Raw genomic sequence first — 18223 nt, forward strand, 5'->3', positions numbered from 1 at the left:
GGGTATGATACTGAAGTTTAGTAAATGAGAAATAGCATAGTGGTGAAAGCATGCTATTTTTTTTCCAACAATAGTAAAATAGAGAACACGTTAATTGAATTATCTGCTATTTACACAGTTATGCCAAGTAAACCATAGGTTATTCAAAAAACCCAGTGTGTTTTCGATGTTATTTTATTTTTAAAAATTAAAACCAAAGAAAGTTATGGTCAGGAGTTCTGTGTGAGTTACTTACTCACACAGATTGACTCCTTTTCTCTTATACTACTGTTTTCTACATTGGAAACTAGTTTCTTTTTCCTGTTTGAGTCATCCACATATGTGGAAGTTTGAGGAGAATTGTTACTGTTTTACAACTCACGAATTCTGTGTCTGAAAAGAGATACCAATGGCTTTTTAGTGAATAAAAAAATGTTAGGTAGTAGATAAACTTTTTTCTAGGAAACAATTCATATTATTCTGGGCCAATTAAAGTTTTGTTTGTTTGTTTATTTTATTTGAGACAGAGTCTTGCTTTGTGGCCCAGGCTGGAGTGCAATGGCATGATACCGGCACACGGCAACCTCCGCTTCCCAGGTTCAAGCAATTCTCCTGCCTCAGCGTTTTGAGTAGCTGGGACTACAGGCACCTGCCAACACACCTGGCTAATCTTTTGTATTTTTTTTTAGTAGACAGGGTTTTTGTCATGTTGGCCAGGCTGGTCTTGAACTCCTGACCTCAGGTGATCCACCTGCCTCAGCCTCCCAAAGTGCTGGGATTATAGGTGTGAGCCACTGTGCCCAGCCAGTTTTAATTGTTTGTAGATCTAACAGTCTTACTATTTCCACAGGAAACTTTATAAGGACTTTTATTCTTTCCTTTAAAATTTGAAAAATTTTTTTGGTTTTTTTGAGACAGGGTCTCACTGTCACCAAGCTGAAGTACAGTGGCATAATCACAGCTCACTCCGGCCTCAATACCCTGGGCTCAAGCAGTCCTTCCACTTCAGGCTCCCAAGTGTCCAGGACTACAGGCACACCCCACCACACCCAATTAAGTTTTGTTTTTTTTTTTTGGCAGAGACAGGGTCTTCTTGTGTTGCCCAGGCTGGTCTCAAACTCCTGGGCTAAATCAGTTCTCCCATCTCAGCCTCCCAAATTGAAGACTTTTATTCTTGTTTCAGATTGCAAAATCTGATTGTATAGGAGACATGATTTAAAAAAGAATTTCAAGTCGATTTCAACTTCTAAATATGTTTTTTGTTTGTTTACTATCAATTGTTCATGCTCAAAAAGTTTTATTTTAATATCAAATTAAAATACAAAGAAAAGTAATTTAGATTAAACCTTTCAATAGAGAATTTTTAAGATTAAAAATTTTTTTTTCAGCCTTGATTTGAAATTGAATAAGAAATTTTAATTCCAGTAAATAAATGGGTTTTTGATTAGCTGTGCTGTATTTTATCGTTTTAGTGTAGATAAGTAAGATTTGATTGCACAATTTTGGTTATTTACTGAACATTCTTTTTTTGCTCTAGTGATCTACCTAATGTGGGTTTCTTTTTATTGTTTTTATTTCTTGCTATTTTATTTTTATTTTATTTTATTTATATTTTGAGACTAAGGGGATGTTACTCTTGTTGCCCAGGCTGGAGTGCAATGGCGAGATCTCAGCCCACTGCAACCTCCGCCTCCCAGGTTCAAGCGATTCTCCTGTCTCAGCCTCCCGAGTAGCTGGGATTACAGGCTCCTGCCACCATGCTCAGCTAATTTTTTTATTTTTTATTTCAATAAGTTTTGGGGGAACAGGTGGTGTTTGGTTACATGGATAAGTTCTTTAGTGATGACATCTTAGATTTTAGTGTACTCATCACCTGAACACTGTACCCAGCGTGTAGTCTTTTATCCCTCACTCCCAGCCCTTATCTGCTCCACGAGTCTCCAGAATCTGTTGCATCAATTCTTTTTTTTTTTTTTTTTTTTTTTTTTGAGACAGAGTCTCGCTCTGTCGCCCAGGCTGGAGTGCAATGGCCGGATCTCAGCTCACTGCAAGCTCCGCCTCCCGGGTTCACGCCATTCTCCTGCCTCAGCCTCCCGAGTAGCTGGGACTACAGGCGCCCGCCACCGCGCCCGGCTAGTTTTTTGTGTTTTTTAGTAGAGACGGGGTTTCACTGTGTTAGCCAGGATGGTCTCGATCTCCTGACCTCGTGATCCACCCGTCTCGGCCTCCCAAAGTGCTGGGATTACAGGCTTGAGCCACCGTGCCCGGCCTGTTACATCAATTCTTATGCCTTGTGTCCTCATATCTTAGCTCCTAGTTGTAAATGAGAACATACAATATTTGGTTTTCCGTTCCTGAGTTACTTCATTTAGAATAATGGTCTCCAACTCCGTCCAGGTTGCTACAAATGCCATTATTTGTTCATTTTTGTGGCTGAGTAGTACTTCACGGTGTGTGTGTGTGTATACATTTTCTTTATCTACTCTCTGACTGATGAGCATTTGGGCTGGTTCCATATTTTTGCAGTTGTGAATTGTGCTGCTATAAACATGCATGTGCAGTATCTTTTTCATATGCTTACTTCCCTCTGGATGAAAACCCAAGAGTGGGATTGCTGGATCAAACAGTAGTTCTAATTTTAGTTATTTAAGGAATCTTTGTACTGTTTTTCATAGTGGTTGTACTAGTTTACGTTCCTACCAGCAGTGTAAAAGTGTTCCCTTTCACCATATCCACACCAACATCTTTTTTTTTTTTTTTTTTTTTTGAGACAGAGTTTCGCTCTGTTGCCCAGGCCGGAGTGCAGTGGCGTGATCTCGGCTCACTGCAACCTCTGACTGCTTGGTTCTCCTGCCTCAGCCTCCTGAGTAACTGGGATTACAGGCATACTCCACCACAGCCAGCTAATTTTTGTATTTTCAGTAGAGACAGGGTTTCACCATATTGGCCAGGATGGTCTCGATCTCCTGACCTTGTGATCCGCCTGCCTCGGCCTCCCAAAGTGCTAGGATTACAGGCGTGAGCCACGATGCCTGGCCTATTTTTTGATTTTTATTTTTTTTATTTTTTTATTTTTTTGATTTTTTGAGACGGAGTCTCGCTCTGTCGCCTAGGCTGGAGTGCAGTGGCCAGATCTCAGCTCACTGCAAGCTCCGCCTCCCGGGTTCACGCCATTCTCCTGCCTCAGCCTCCCAAGTAGCTGGGACCACAGGCGCCGCCACCTCGCCCGGCTAATTTTTTGTGTTTTTAGTAGAGACGGGGTTTCGCCGTGTTAGCCAGGATGGTCTCGATCTCCTGACCTTGTGATCCGCCCGTCTCGGCCTCCCAAAGTGCTGGGATTACAGGCTTGAGCCACCGCGCCCGGCCGATTTTTAAATTATGGCCATTCTTGCAGGAGTGAGGTGGTATGGCATTATGGTTTTGATTTGCATTTCCCTGATAATTACTGATGTTGAACATTTTTTCATGTTTTTTGGCCATTTGTATATCTTCTTTTGAGAATTGTCTATTCATGTCTTTAGCATTACCTTTTTTTTTTTTTTTTTGAGACTGAGTCTCACTCTTGTTGCCCAGGCTGGAGTGGTGTGACCTCAGCTTACTACAACCTCCCCCTCCTGGGTTCAAGCGATTCTCCTGCCTCAACCTCCCAAGTAGCTGGATTACAGGTGCCTGCCACTACACCTGGCTAATTTTTATATTTTAGTAGAGACAGGGTTTCACCATGTTGGCCAGGCTGGTGTCGAACTCCTGACCTCAGGTGATCCACCTGCCTTGGTCTCCCAAAGTGCTGGATTACAGGCATGAGACACCATGCCCCACCATTAGCATACTTTTTTGTGGTATTGTTTTTTCCTTGCTGATTGGTTTGAGTTTCTTGTAGATTGTGTATATTAGTCCTGTGTTGGATACATAGTTTGCAAAGATTTTCCCCTACTCTGTGGGTTGTTTATTCTGATTATTTCTTTTGCTGTGCAGCAGCTTTTTAGTTTAATTAGTTCCCATCTATTTGTATTAGTTTTTGTTGCATTTGCTTTTGGCTTTTTGATTATTCAGGAGCAGGTTGTTTAATGAAATCTTTGCCTAAACCAATGTTTAGAAGGGTTTTTCTGATGTTATCTTCTGTAATTTTTAGGCTTTTAGGTCTTAGATTTATCCATCTTGACTTGATTTTTGTATAAGGTAAGAGATGAAGATCCAGTTTCATTCTTCCACATGTGGCTGGCCAGTTATCCCAGCACCATTTGTTGAATAGGGTGTCCTTTCCCCACTTTATGTTTTTGTTTGCTTTGTGGAAGATCAGTTGACTGTAAGTAATTGGCTTTATTTCTGGGTTCTCTATTCTGTTCTATTGGCCTATATGACTGTTTTTATACCAGTACCATGCTATTTTGGTGACTATGGCCTTATAGTATAGTCTGAAGTCGGGTAACGTGATACCTCCAGATTTGTTCTTTTTCCTTAGTCTTACTTTGGCTATGTGGGCTCTTTTTTTGGTGCTGTATGAATTTTAGGATTGTTTTTTCTAGCTCTGTGAAGAATGATGCTTGTATTTTGATGGGAATTGCATTGAGTTTGTAGATTGCTTTTGGCAGTACAGTCATTTTCACAATATCAATTCTATCCATCCATGGGCATGTGATGTGTTTCCATTTGTGGTGTCTGTGATTTCTTTCAGCAGTCTTTTGTATGTTAGTTTTCCTTGTAGAGGTCTTTTATCTCCTTGGTTAGGTATATTCCTATGTATTTTTTGTTTGTTTGTTTTTTCTTTGCAGCTATTGTAAAAGGGGTTGAGTTCTTGATTTGAGTCTCAGCTTGGTTGCTGTTGGTGTGTAGCAGAGCTACTGATTTGTGTACATTAATTTTGTATCCTGAAACTTTGCTGAATTCATTTATCAATTCTAGGAGATGTTTGAAGGGGTCTTTAGGGTTTCCTAGTATACAGTCATATCTTCAGCAAATAGTGACAGTTGACCTCCTTTACCGATTTGGATGCCCTTTATTTCCCTGTTTGTCTGATTGCTCTGGCTAGGACTTCCAGGACTATGTTGAATAGGAATGCTTTCAACTTCTCCCCATTCAGTATTATGTTAGCTGTGGGTTTTTCTTTTATTACCCTAAGGTATGTTCCTTCTGTCCTGATTTTGCCGAGAGTTTTAATCATAATGGGATACTGGATTTTGTCAAATGCTTTTTCTGTGCCTGTTGAGATATCAGGTGATTTTTGTTTCCAATTCTGTTTAGTATATCACATTTATTCACTCGTGTGTGTAAACTATCTCTGCATCCCTTGGTATGAAACCTACTTAATCATATCTATTGATGTGCTATTGGGTTTGGTTAGTATTTTGCTGAGGTTTTTTGCATCATGTTCATCAGGGATTTTGGTCTATAGGTGTTCTTTTTGTTGTTGTTTATGTCCTTTCCTGGGTTTGGTATTAGGGAGATAACTGGCTTCATAGAATGATTTAGGGAGGATTCCCTGTTTATTTTTTGGAATATTTTCAACAGGATTGGTACCAGTCCTCTGTATGTCTGACAGAATTCAGCTGTAAATCCATCTGGTCCTGGACTTTTTTGTTGTTGTTGACAATTTTTTTGATTACCATTTCAGTCTCACTTCTTGTTATTGGTATGTTCTGAGTTTCTAGTTCTACCTTGTTTAATCTTGGAGGGTTGTATATTTCCTGGAATTTATCCATCTCCTCTAGGTTTTCTAGTTTGTGCAGGTAAAGGTGTTCATAGTACTCTTGAATGATCTTTTTATTTCTGTGGTATTGGTTGTAATATTGTTATAGGAAATAGAAATGAAGTATTTGGATAGACAGGGAGAAGGGAGTCCCCAGCAGAAAACTTTCCTTCTTACATAAAACAGCTCAGAAATAGCTCCCTTCTAACCTCATGCAGTTGAAAGAAATAACTTCTCCTCTAACAACAAGCAGCCTGAAAGATCAGGCTGTAAATCACAGATAAACCACTGGAGCACAGAAGGAGGGTGGGGAGTCTCCTGGGTAATTACCAAACTTCACAGTCATACAATGGGCCCCAGTAAAAACAGTGGGCCTTAATAAGCACATTCCTTTCCCTTTAGGACACCAAGATAGAGAAGCTAAAAGTGGACTTGGGGAGGCGGGTGTGGAGAGAGGTGGGGGGGTTGTGGGGGAGCGTTTGGGGGGGATGCCTGCACCTGCAAGAAGATGTCTGGGAACAGACACAGAAACTCTCCCTCCCAGATAAGCAAAAGAAAGCATCACATATTAAGTCTGCCCATGTGATCCAGGAATGAAGTGAGAGCTGATTAAAAAAAAAAAACGATAAAACTCTGCGCTATACAGATAACACACCTGGTCCCAACTAAATCATCAGGCTCTAGGAGGATAAAACATCCCCTCCTCACTGGCACCACCCACGCCACCCGCCACGCGCCACCCGCCACCCGCCACTAACCCACTCCTCACTAGTCCATTTATAAAAACCCTCACATTTTTACTACAACTTAGCAACCCGCTCAGGATCCCTCTCGGCAAGGGAAAGCTGTTCTTTCTTTTTGCCTACTAAACTCCCGCTCCAAACTCGTCTGTGTGTGTAGTGTGTGTCCACAACCTCTATCTCCCTGACCATTCGACCAAGAACCTTGGTATTTACCCCAGACAATGAGGCTGCTTCAATATCTCCCATTTCATTTCTAATTGAGCTTATTTGGATCTTCTTCTCTCTTCTTTTCTTGGTTAATCTGAGGGTCTACCAATTTTACTTATCTTTTCAAAGAACCAAACCACTTTTGTTTCACTTTTGTTGTTGTTGTTGTTGCTGTTGTTTCAGTTTCCTTTAGTTATTCTCTGATCCTTCTTTCTTTTCTCTTGCTGGGTTTGAGTTTGGTTTGTTCTTGTTTCTCTTTTTCCTTGAGGTGTGACTTTACATTGTCTATTGTGCTCTTTCAGAATTTTTGATGTATTACATACATTTTGATTTAATGTTATGAACTTTCCTCTTAGCACTGCTTTTGTTTTATCCCAGAGGTTTTGATAGGTTGTGTCACTAATGTCATTCAATTCAAAGAATTTTTTATTTTTCATCTTGATTTCATTGTTGACCCAAAGGTCATTCAGGAGCAGGTTATTTAATTTCTATGTATTTGCATGGTTTTGAAGGTTCTTTTTGGAGTTGATCTTCAGTTTTATTCCACTGTGGTCTGAGAGAGTACTTGATACAATTTTGATTTTCTTAAATTTATTGAGACTTGTTTTTTAAATTTTTTTTTTTGAGATGGAGTCTTGCTCTTGTTCTACTTGTTCTACTTGATTTTGTTGTTGTAACTTTCCAGTGTATTTTGCATTTCATAAGTATGTCTTTCATTTCCAGAAGTTGTGGTTGTTTTTTCTTTTTTTTTTTTTTGAGACGGAGTCTCGCTGTGTCTCCCAGGCTGGAGTGCAGTGGCGTGATCTCGGCTCACTGCAAGCTCCGCCTCCCGGGTTCACGCCATTCTCCCGCCTCAGCCTCCCAAGTAGCTGAGACTACAGGTGCCCGCCACCACGCCCGGCTAGTTTTCTGTATTTTTAGTAGAGACGGGGTTTCACCATGTTAGCCAGGATAGTCTCGATCTCCTGACCTCGTGATCCACCCGCCTCGGCCTCCCAAAGTGCTGGGATTACAGGCTTGAGCCACCGCGCCCGGCCTGTTTTTTCTTTATGGTATCTATTTCTCTGGAGATTTTTAATCCGTATCCTGTATTATATTTAAATTTCTTTAAGTTGGTTTTCACTTTTCTTTGGTGCCTCTTTGAGTAACAATAATCGACCTTCTGAATTCTTTATCTGACAATTTAGAGCTTTCTTCTTGGTTTGGATCCATTGCTGGTGAGCTAGTGTGGTCTTTTGGGGATGTTAAAGAACCTTGCTTTGTCATATTACCAGAATTGTTTTTCTGGTTCTTTCTCGTTTGGGTAGACTATGTCGGAGGAAAGATCTGGGGCTCAAAGGCTGCTGTTCAGATCCTTTGTACCAGGGGGTGATCCTTTGATGTGGTGCACTCCCCCTTCCTCTAAGGATTGGGCTTCCTGAGAGCCAGACGGCAGTGGTTGTTACTGCTCTTCTGGGTCTAGCCACCCAGCAGAGCTACTGGGCTCTGGGCTAGTACTGGGGAGTGTCTGCAAAGAGTCTTGTGATGTGATCTGTGTTCGAGTCTCTCAGCTGTAGATACCAGCACCTGCTCCAGTGGAGGTAGCATAGCAGCGAAGTGGACTCTTTGTAGTTTTCTTTACTGAACTGGTTTTCTTGAATACTGGATGTACTAGCAGTGCAGTTGTTACGTGGACAGACTCAGGACCTCTGGTTAGCCAGGATGTTACAGGCGGTGGAATTAGCTGTTCTTTTATGAGTTGCTATAATGGCTTGAGTTAGTTGGTGTCTAGCCAGTAGGTGGAGCTTTCAAGAGAGAATCAGCTGTGGCAGTATGGGAGGATACAAGCTTGCCCTAAGGTCACCTGGATAAGTATTTGGTTTTTTCAGCTGATGGGTGGGGACATAGAACTCCCAAGAGATTATGTCCTTTGTTTTTGGCTGCATGGTGAGTTTGTGGTGGGGGCTGGCAGCAGTGTGTTGAGAAGGATCACCAGGTTGGGGAAGGGTGAGGCTTGTCTGAGCTTAGATTGTCCTTCGGCAGGGCTTGCTGTGGCCACTGTGGGGCATGGGGGTGTGGTTCTCAGCTCTGGGAACATGCCCTAGGCTATGAGCCTCACACTCAGACTCCCTGCGTGCTGCATCTTCTGTGTTCGTATGTGCACTTTCTGTTTGACCCTCTCCCACCCCTGCCTCGATTCTTCCCAGGAAAATTCACGCGCAATTGAAATTATTACAAAGTTCACCTGGAAGTTTCCTTCTACCTGTGGTCCTTCCCTAGTTCCAATGGCAGCCCTTCCGAAGGGATAAAGTCAGAAATGGCTTCCCTGGGGACCTGGAGTGCTTATAGGGCGGTTCCTGCTGTTGCTTCTACTTTTATTTTTTGCTCAGCACTCCAGATTCATTTCAGCTGTAGGTAAGGTTAAATCGTACTGTTTCTGGGATTTTCAGTGAGGATGCATGTTCAGAGGCAGACTTTCCTCCTCTCACACTTTGGGCACTTAACAGTTTTTCTGCTGTCTCATGGAGTTTGCAATGGAAAGCTGCTGCTTTCAAAGGGTCTGTGAATTCTTTTGGTTTTCCTGGTATGTTTCTGGAGTAGTTCTTGGAGCAAAAGTTCATGATGTGAGTCTCCACATGCTGTTTCTGTGCGTCTGAGTGGGAGCTGGAAGTTAGTCCAGCCTCCTCCACCATTTTTTTCTCTTTTTGTTGTTTTTAAAGGTTACAAGGCCTTTTTCTTTCTGTAAAGTAAGTCTTTACAAGTAGTCTATTTTTTATTATTTAAAAGTTAAGTTTTTTGTTATATTATTGAATGAAAAGTGAAATATATGTGACAGGTCTTCTGATGTGCTCTAGGAGTCGAAAATTGAATGAGAGATCCTCTCTGACTTCAGTGAGCTCATATATTTATATTTCTTTTTTTCTGGAGACGGAGTTTTGCTCTTGTTCCCCAGGCTGGAGTGCAACGGTGCGATCTTGGCTCACCATTTCCCGGGTTCAAGCAATTCTCCTGTCTCAACCTCCTGAGTAGCTGGGATTACAGGTGTTCGGCTGGAGCCCGGGAACGAAGACACAAGGCAAATGGCAGTGAGAATAGCCTTTTATTAGGGTGAGGTTCCTCGGTCCAAAGGCGTGGGCCGAGGAAGTCACACTGAGGGAGGAGAGGGTAGGGGCTTTTTATAGCCGGAGAGGTAGGGAAGCTGGTTGTGCAAACAGGGCCTGGGGGGGTTTTGAAACTACTAGAGCAGGAGTAAGGGTCATGAGGAAGGGGTCTTTGGAAACTGTTAACCGAAACTGCTGTTTACGAACTTGTGGAATGCAAGTGAGCTGCAGGTCATGGGGGAGTGTGGTTGCCCAGACTTAGGCAAGTCTGCGGGTGTGTTCAAAGAGGAAGGGAAGTCTCGAACAAAGGGCCTGCTACACCGGGTAACGCCACTATGTTGGGTCTAGGTTCCTGCCTAACAACAGGCATGTGCCAACACGCCAGGCTAGTTTTGTATTTTTAGTAGGGTCAGGCTCCTCTGAACTCCCGGCCTCAGGTGATCTGCCCACCTTGGCCTGGGATTATAGGCGTGAGCCACCGTACCCAGGATTTGTTTCTTTTTAAAGAAAGATTCTTATGTTGGAGCTTGTGAGTTGAAAGACTTCCAGAAAACCTACAGAATCCCCTCAAATTGTATACAGATTTTTGTGATATATTTGTGTTTTTCTGAGTATTCGTGTGAGGAGGCCACCAAACAGTCTTTGTGTGAGCAACAAGGCTGTTTATTTCGCCTGGGTGGAGGCGGGCTGAGTCCGGAAAGAGTCAGCAAAGGGTGGATTATCATTAGTTATAGATTTTGGGATAGGTGGTGGAGTTAGGAGCAATGTTTTGCGGGCAGGGGGTGGATCCCACAAAGTACATTCTCAAGGATGGGGAGAATTACAAGAACCTTCTTAAAGGTGGGGGAGATTACAAAGTACATCGATCAGTTAGGGTGGGGCAGAAACAAATCACAATGGTGGAATGTCATCAGTTAAGGCTATTTTCACTTCTTTTGTGGATCTTCAGTTGCTTTAGGCCATCTGGATGTACATGCAGGGCACAGGGGATGTGATGGCTTAGCTTGGGCTCAGAGGTCTGACATTCCTCTTCACTACAAAGTAGTGAAGTGTTGGAGCGGCGAAAAATTTTAGGAGTGGTATGGAGAGATAATGTGCGATGTTTCTCAGAGCTGCTTTAAGTGGGATTAGGAGCAGCCTGGGAACCTACAGTGGGAAAGATTCAACTGAAGAAAGATTTTGGGGTAAGGGGTGATATTGTGGGGTTGTTAGAGGAGCGTTTGTCGTATAGTATTATTGGTGATGGCCTGGATGTGGTTTTGTATGAATTGAGAAACTAAACGAAAGACACAAGGTCCGAATAAAAGAAGGAGAAAAATAAGTATTAAAGGACTAAGAATTGGGAGTACCCAGGATGTCCAATTAGAGAGTGTCCAAGGGGGTTCAATGTTATTGCTTGATTGGTTGGAGAGTTTTTGGCTCTCTCTTTGAGTTTTTTTATGTTGTCATATACCAAGCCAGATTGATTTAGGTAAAAACAGCACTCTTCATTTAAAAATAAACAGAGTCCAGTGAGTAAGTCGAGGCCTCGGTGATTTTGGAGGAAAGAGAAATGCAAAGCCAGCAACTATTTGTTAAAGAAGGATTAGAAACGGCTAGGAGAGAGTGAGATTGATAGTGTGGTGGAGATGACTGGGGAGAGGTAGAGGGTGGCATAAGAACGGGAACCAGAATAAGAGTAAGTATAAAAGTAAAGAATAGGCCTTCATCAGGGTGAAAGTATTGGACTGTACTTTGTCACTGAAGGTCTTCTATCCACTTAGAGAGACTTAAGGGTGGCAATTTGAGGTAAAACCAGGAGCCATTAAATACCAAGAGCCTGAGAAACTGTTTGGGTGATTTGACTTATAAAGGCCGGTCTGTTACTGGACTATATAGAAGTGTGAAGGTCAGACTGAGGAATTATGTCCGCAGTGGCCTTCTCAGACCCCGTGGGAAAGGCCTCTACCCACCTAGTGAAAGTGTCTACCCAGACCAAGAGGTATTTTAGTTTCCTGACTAAATAAAGGCATGTGAGTAAAGTCAATTTGCCAGTCCTGGATGGGGGCAAAACCCCCAGCTTGATGTGTAGGGAGGGGAGGGGGCCTGAGAAATTCCTGAGGAGTAGTAGAATAGCAGATGGAACACTGAGAAGTGATTTCCTTGAGGATTGATTTCCACAATGGAAAGGAAATGAGAGGTTCTAAGAGGCGGGCTAGCGGCTTCTAACCTACGTGGAAGAGGTTATGAAATGACGACAGAATAGAATGGGCCAGTGAGGCTGGAAGGGAATATTTTCCTTGGTCCAAGAACCATTTGCCTTGTGTGGGAAGAGATTGATTGGTGGAAGTTTCAGTGGGGGAGTGGGTGGGAGTGGCCAGATAAGAAGGAGAAAAGCTGCCGTGAGGGATGCAAGTTGGAACTCTAGCTGCTGCTTTAGTTACCTTATCAGCATAAGCATTGTCCTGAGCAATGGGATCTAATGTCTTTTGATGGTCTTTGCAGTGAATGACTCCAGCTTCCTTTGGAAGTAAGGCGGCTTTGAGAGGGGTTTTTATTAGAGGCATTAATGATGAAGGACCCTTGCATAGTGAGGAAACCCCTTTCAGCCCATATAACAGCATGGCGGTGCAAGATAATGTGAAGTGGGAGCAGGCATTTCAAATGGCAAAAGCAGTAGCAAGAGAGGGAGAGTGTGGTGGGAGGTGCCACGTAGTTTTCAATGACCAAATCTCATTTGTATTCAGAGCGAGAGCTCACTTATCACCAAGGGAATGGCACAAGCCATTCATGAGGGATTTGCCCCCATGATCCAGACATCTCCTGTCAAGCCCTACCTCCACCACTGAATTTGCCCCCATGATCCAAACAGCTCCTGCCAAGCCCCACCTCATTACATTTCCACAGGAGATGGGAGTGTGGACAAATATTCAAACTATGTTGTAGCAGGACGAGTGGCAGACAAAATTCCTCAGACACCAAGTTACAGAAGGAAGGGGTTTATTCGGCCGGGGGCATCGTCAAGACTTCAGTCTCAAGAGCCGAGCTCCCCGAGTGAGCAGTTCCTGTCCCTTTTAAGGGCTCACAACTCTAAGGGGGTGCACGTGAGAGGGTTGTGATTGATTGAGCAAGCAGGGGGTACGTGACTGGGGGCTGCATGCTCCCATTAGATCGGAACAAAACAAGATAGGGATTTTCACTGTGCATTCCTATACAATGTCTGTAATCTGTAGATAACAGAACCAATTAGGTTAGGGGTCGATCTTTAACTACCAGGCCTAGGGCGTGGCGCCGGGCTGTCTGCCTGTGAATTTCATTTCTGCCTTTTAGTTTTTACTTCTTCTTTCTTTGGAGGCAGAAATTGGGCATAAGACAATATGAGGAGTGGTCTCCCACCTTAATGTCAAGACAAAACTCATCTAACTGAGTACAATTAATGTTGTAATAAGGATAAAAAGCAAGATCTGTAGGAGGTTAGTATAGAGATTTAGGAGATTAGCCTGCCTATCATGTTCAAGTTTCTATGTAGGACTCATTTGATATAGACCCTTGGGCCAAGTTTACCCTGTTTCATGCCCCATCTCTCACATGCGATACAGTGACTGGTATGTAGTGATGATTTTTATCAGTGAGGATCCTGGTAGTAATAGGTGGAATTTTTTTTTTTTTTTTGGAAGATAGTTTATTGAAGGGACTATTTGCAGAGGTGTGACCATGTTTAAAATAACCAAGAAAGGATGATGAATCACTTAGGAACTAGCAACACTTGGAAACTGTTATCCATCCAGGCGACAGGGCAAGGGTAGAACTCAGTAAGACTTCTAGGCATGAAAGAGGAGCCTTCCTAACAGAAGCTGTGGCCAAACAAGAAGCAAGGCAGGGAAGAAATGGGGAATAAATTATGCCATTATTTCTCTTTCCTTCCACCCTTTTTCTGCTGAAACTTCCTCTCACTGGTGAAACCAGAAGCTGAATGGCAAGTGAAGCCCTAGAAATGAGGTGAGGCAGAGATGCAGAGCAAGGCAGATAAAACTTGAAAATGGATCTGGCGGGAGAAAAATGGAAATAATCAACAGAGTGCTCAATACTTATTTGTTGGATTAAATTGAATTTTTATTGTTAATCATAATTTAGCCTTACATATTCTTTTTTTTTTTTTTTTTTTTTTTTGAGACGAGTCTCGCTCTGTCGCCCAGGCTGGAGTGCAGTGGCCTGATCTCAGCTCACTGCAAGCTCCGCCTCCCGGGTTCACGCCATTCTCCTGCCTCAGCCTCCCGAGTAGCTGGGACCACAGGCGCCCGCCAGCTCGCCCGGCTAGTTTTTTGTATTTTTTAGTAGAGACGGGGTTTCACTGTGTTAGCCAGGATGGTCTCGATCTCCTGACCTTGTGATCCACCCGTCTCGGCCTCCCAAAGTGCTGGGATTACAGGCTTGAGCCACCGCGCCCGGCCCAGCCTTACATATTCTTAAAGTGGAAAACAAGCAAATGCCTGATGGTTTAATGTTTTCTTACATACAAAACTTTAATCCTTGAAATAAAAATCTCTTTGAAATTTTGGAGGCAACTATTTCATCTTTTGAATAGTTGAAATAGTAAAAAGTTGCAAAAATTAATCTATAAAAATTTGATGTTAAAATAACTCAGCTTTTTAATACTTTATATTTTTCTTTCCATTTTTTTTTTCCCCCCGAGTTTTGCTCTTGATGCCCAGGCTGGAGTGCAATGGTGCAATCTTGGCTCACTGCAACCTCCGCCCCCTGGGTTCAAGTGATTCTCCTGCCTCAGCCACCTGAGTAGCTGGGATTACAGGCATGTGCCACCACACCCAGCTAATTTTGTAGTTTTAGTAGAGATGGGGTTTCTCCGTGTTGGTCAGGCTGGTCTCGAGCTACCAACCTCAGGTGATCCGCCCATCCCGACCTCCCAAAGTGCCAGGATTACAGGCGTGAGCCACCGTGCCCGGCCTGAGACTTTATATATTTCAAATGTGCGTTTTTCAAAATGTGGAAAACTGGGGTAGTTAACCTAGGAAAGACCAGTTCATTTTCCAGAGGCTACCTCAAAAACACTTTTCTGAATCTTCTCTTACTTCTACGTATTTAAGGGTTATAGAACTTTGAACTTCTGTTATAATACTCATTAAATAGTAGTCATTTTTATTGAACTTTAAAAATTTTTTTTTTTTTTAGACAGTCTTGCTCTATCCCCCTGGCTGGAGTGCAGAGGCATGATCTCAGCCCACTGCAACCTCCACCTCCCAGGTTCAAGACATTCTCATGCCTAAGCCTCCTGAGTAGCTGGAATTACAGGAGCCTACCACCATGCCCGGCTAATTTCATATTTTTAGTAGGTACGGGGTTTCACCATATTGGCCAGGCTGGTCGCGAACTCCTGACCTCAGGTAATCCACCTACTTGACCTCAGGTAATCCACCTACTTCCCAAAGTGCTGGGATTACAGGCATGAGCCACCATGCCCAGCCTTTATTTTTTGAGAGTCTGACTCTATCACCCAGGCTGGAGTATAGTGGCACAATCTCAGCTAACTGCAACCTCCACCTCCCAGGTTCAAGTGATTCTCATGCCTCAGCCTCCTGAGTAGTTGGGATTACAGGCACATGCTCCCATGCCCAGCTAATTTTTTTTGTATTTTTAATAGAGATGGGGGTTTCACCATGTTGGCAAGGCTGGTCTTGAAATTCTGACTTCAGGTGATCTGCCCTCCTTGGCCTCCCAAAGTGTTGGGATTACAGGCATGAGCCACTGTGCCCAGCTTTTATTGGTAATATTAAAAGCAGTTCACATTTATGGTTTGTTTGACATGTCCCAGGTCACTGTGCTAAATCTTTTACATATATTTTATCCTCACATAACCCTGTGAGGTGTCAATACTGTTTCTGTGCCCTTGGGATGCATCATTGTACAAAACAAGTTCCACAAAGGCTACAGATCTTTAGATTCTGATATTAATATTTCTATATCATTCTGTTGTTAGTATTCTCTGGTTACTCTTGAAATTGAGCACCTTTTCATATTTTTAGCCATTTAGTTTTGTGTGTGTGTTTTGTGAAATCACTGACTTTTAGTCTTTTGCCCATTTTCTATTTGGTTGTCTTTTTATTATTAATTTGGAGGTATCCCATATGTATATTTGAATATGTGCCGTTAGCTGTGTGTTGCAGATGACTTGTGTCATGTGTTTCAGATTCAAGCTGAGGTATTAAGAGCAGGTAGGATTTGGGTAGGCAAAGATGAGTGTTTCTAGTGAGATGAAAGAATAAACAAAATTGTAAGGGAAGAAGATATAATTCACATATGAAATAGTTGAATAGTTTGGTTGGACTAAGACCAGAAAGCTCAAAATATATAACACCAGGGAAACCCTAGAAAATGACAAAAGTATGCCTCAGCAGAACATTTTCTTTAAATCAATACATCTTCTGTTCAGGAATAACCTGTTTCAGGCAGACTAGACAACCAGAAAGGAACCCTAAAGATCGTTTGCCTCTCTGGTAGGTAGCTCTAGGCTTTCACTCCCCTGCCAGGGAATGAATCTTCTATTACTGAAATGGCCTTGATGTCATTGCCTGGTGAAAAGGTGTGACTTAAAGTTGGAACTGATGGGGAGAGAAGCCTAGAGGAAAGTCCTTCATCTTGTCTTCTGGCTCTAGATTTCTCAGAGTTTTTGCATATTAAAGTTAGATCACCTTCATGAGGCTGCCCTTGGTAACCTGATGTTTCTCATTATAAAGTCATTCCTTGAAGGTTGGGACTTTGATTTCCTATGACTCGGTGTATATTTCCTTACAGAACTTGAAGGCCAATGGCTGAATGGCTTTTTGGTTTTAGCCTGCCTTTAGTCTCAGCCTCCATCTTACTGTGTCTGCACCATTGAAGAAGTATATTCATTCTGTTCCCTAGGGAGATTATGCTAGTGTTTTTAAAGTCTCTGCCGACTCTTCAGAATTTGCCTCTCAAATCCTTATCAGACAAAAATGTTCCTGTGGTTTCACTGCTTAATTTTGTATCCATTAGAATTTGTTTTGGCTCCAAGTGCCTAAAACTCCAAAATATAGTGGCTTAGGAAGATAGAACTTTTATTTTTATCCCATGTATTAATAAATAGAGGCAATTCAGGGGTGGGAAGGCAGCTCCATCTGGAACCAATGTCTTTTCATCTCATTGTTCTTCCTACTTTATTCAAGAGGGCTGCTCCAGCAATAATGTATGCATTCCAGCCAGCAGGAAGGAGAAATGGAAAAGGAGAAGGACATCTCCCTACCCCTCTGTAGGAGTTCTCAGAAGTTGCATACACTACTCTGGTTATATCTTATGAGCCAATGCTTAGTTAGCATAGCCATACCTAAGTCTAAAGGAGGCTTGGAAAAATGTATCTAGCTAAAAACAGGAATTCCTGATCCTATTGAAAAAAAGAGAATAGATATTGAGGATTACCATTGATCTTTGCCACACAAATCTTTTGTTATTGTGACACTAATAGTTTCCTGAGATGTTTAAGGAGAAAAGCTCAGAATAATATGGGTATATAGCCAATTTAAAATAAATTCTCATCAGAATTAGCTTATATCTGACATTCTGAATTTTGGGCCCTTACTTGAAAATGTTTACACTGGTCTAGAAGGGTAGACATTAAATTTTTTATCATTTTTTTTAAGTTTGGAAGCTTGACTTCTTTCCTAAACATTGATATAAGATTTCATGAAATTTTTAAATATAGCAAATGCTGTTGAACATTGCAAATGTAAAATATGGAGAAGGAAATAGGTGCTTTTTATCTTTATAGAAGATAAATATATCAAACCCACTTCAAAATCGTCTATAGAAAAAATTTTAGCAATAGGTAATATAAAAGCTCTCGGTTAGAATGGATTCAAATATATGGAAATTAAATGAAAATCTAGAATCATTTCGGTTCACTGAGAATTAGCTGATATAGTGAGCAGCAGATATAATCCCATAGACATTTTTTAAAGTCCTGGTCTTCACAGTAGAGCTTAAAGAAAATATAGTATTGTAACGTAATTATTCTCATTATTAAAAATGATTTACTTTTAAAACCCAGCATGTTACATCATAAGTAATACTCATTTTTTCTTCCATAGGTAAGAAGTTTGATAGCTGTAGGACTGGGTGTTGCGGCTCTTGCATTTGCAGGTAAGATAAAGAATATATACCAATAAATTGCATGAGAAATATTTCCAAATAGTGTCTACAGTGATTCATTGAGTAGACCCTTAGTATTCTGAGGTTTTGGTTTTCAGACATAATACATTCTCACTCTTTCCACCATTTGTAGTTACTGAACATTTGTCATTGTAGCAAAATCTAGATAAACTTTATGGGGAAGAAAATTAGTGATACAAGAGCCCGGAAAACTAGCTCCAATAATAGTTTATCTTCCTAGCTTTTTTTTTCAGTTTGAGGTATAGTATACTATAAAAAGAAATTTTAATATTGTGCAATGTAAGTGGCATGGAGTTCCTTTATTCTCCCATATTTATTTTTTATTGCAGATAGGTTTATACATT

At 41.8% G+C, this 18223-nt stretch overlaps 1 protein-coding gene across 2 annotated transcripts in view; it reads left to right on the plus strand.

Moving 5' to 3' along the window:
- The window catches only part of DNAJC15 (DnaJ heat shock protein family (Hsp40) member C15), a 354888-nt gene that overhangs the window by 287177 nt on the left and 49488 nt on the right, over positions 1–18223 (plus strand). For both annotated transcript variants that reach the window (XM_050766239.1, XM_050766238.1), the window contains one exon: positions 17798–17849. In XM_050766239.1, coding sequence (XP_050622196.1) covers positions 17798–17849 — 52 coding nt within the window. The remainder of the gene's footprint in view (positions 1–17797; positions 17850–18223) is intronic.

This window comes from Macaca thibetana, chromosome 17 (assembly GCF_024542745.1).
Source record: "Macaca thibetana thibetana isolate TM-01 chromosome 17, ASM2454274v1, whole genome shotgun sequence".
NCBI lineage: Eukaryota > Metazoa > Chordata > Mammalia > Primates > Cercopithecidae > Macaca > Macaca thibetana.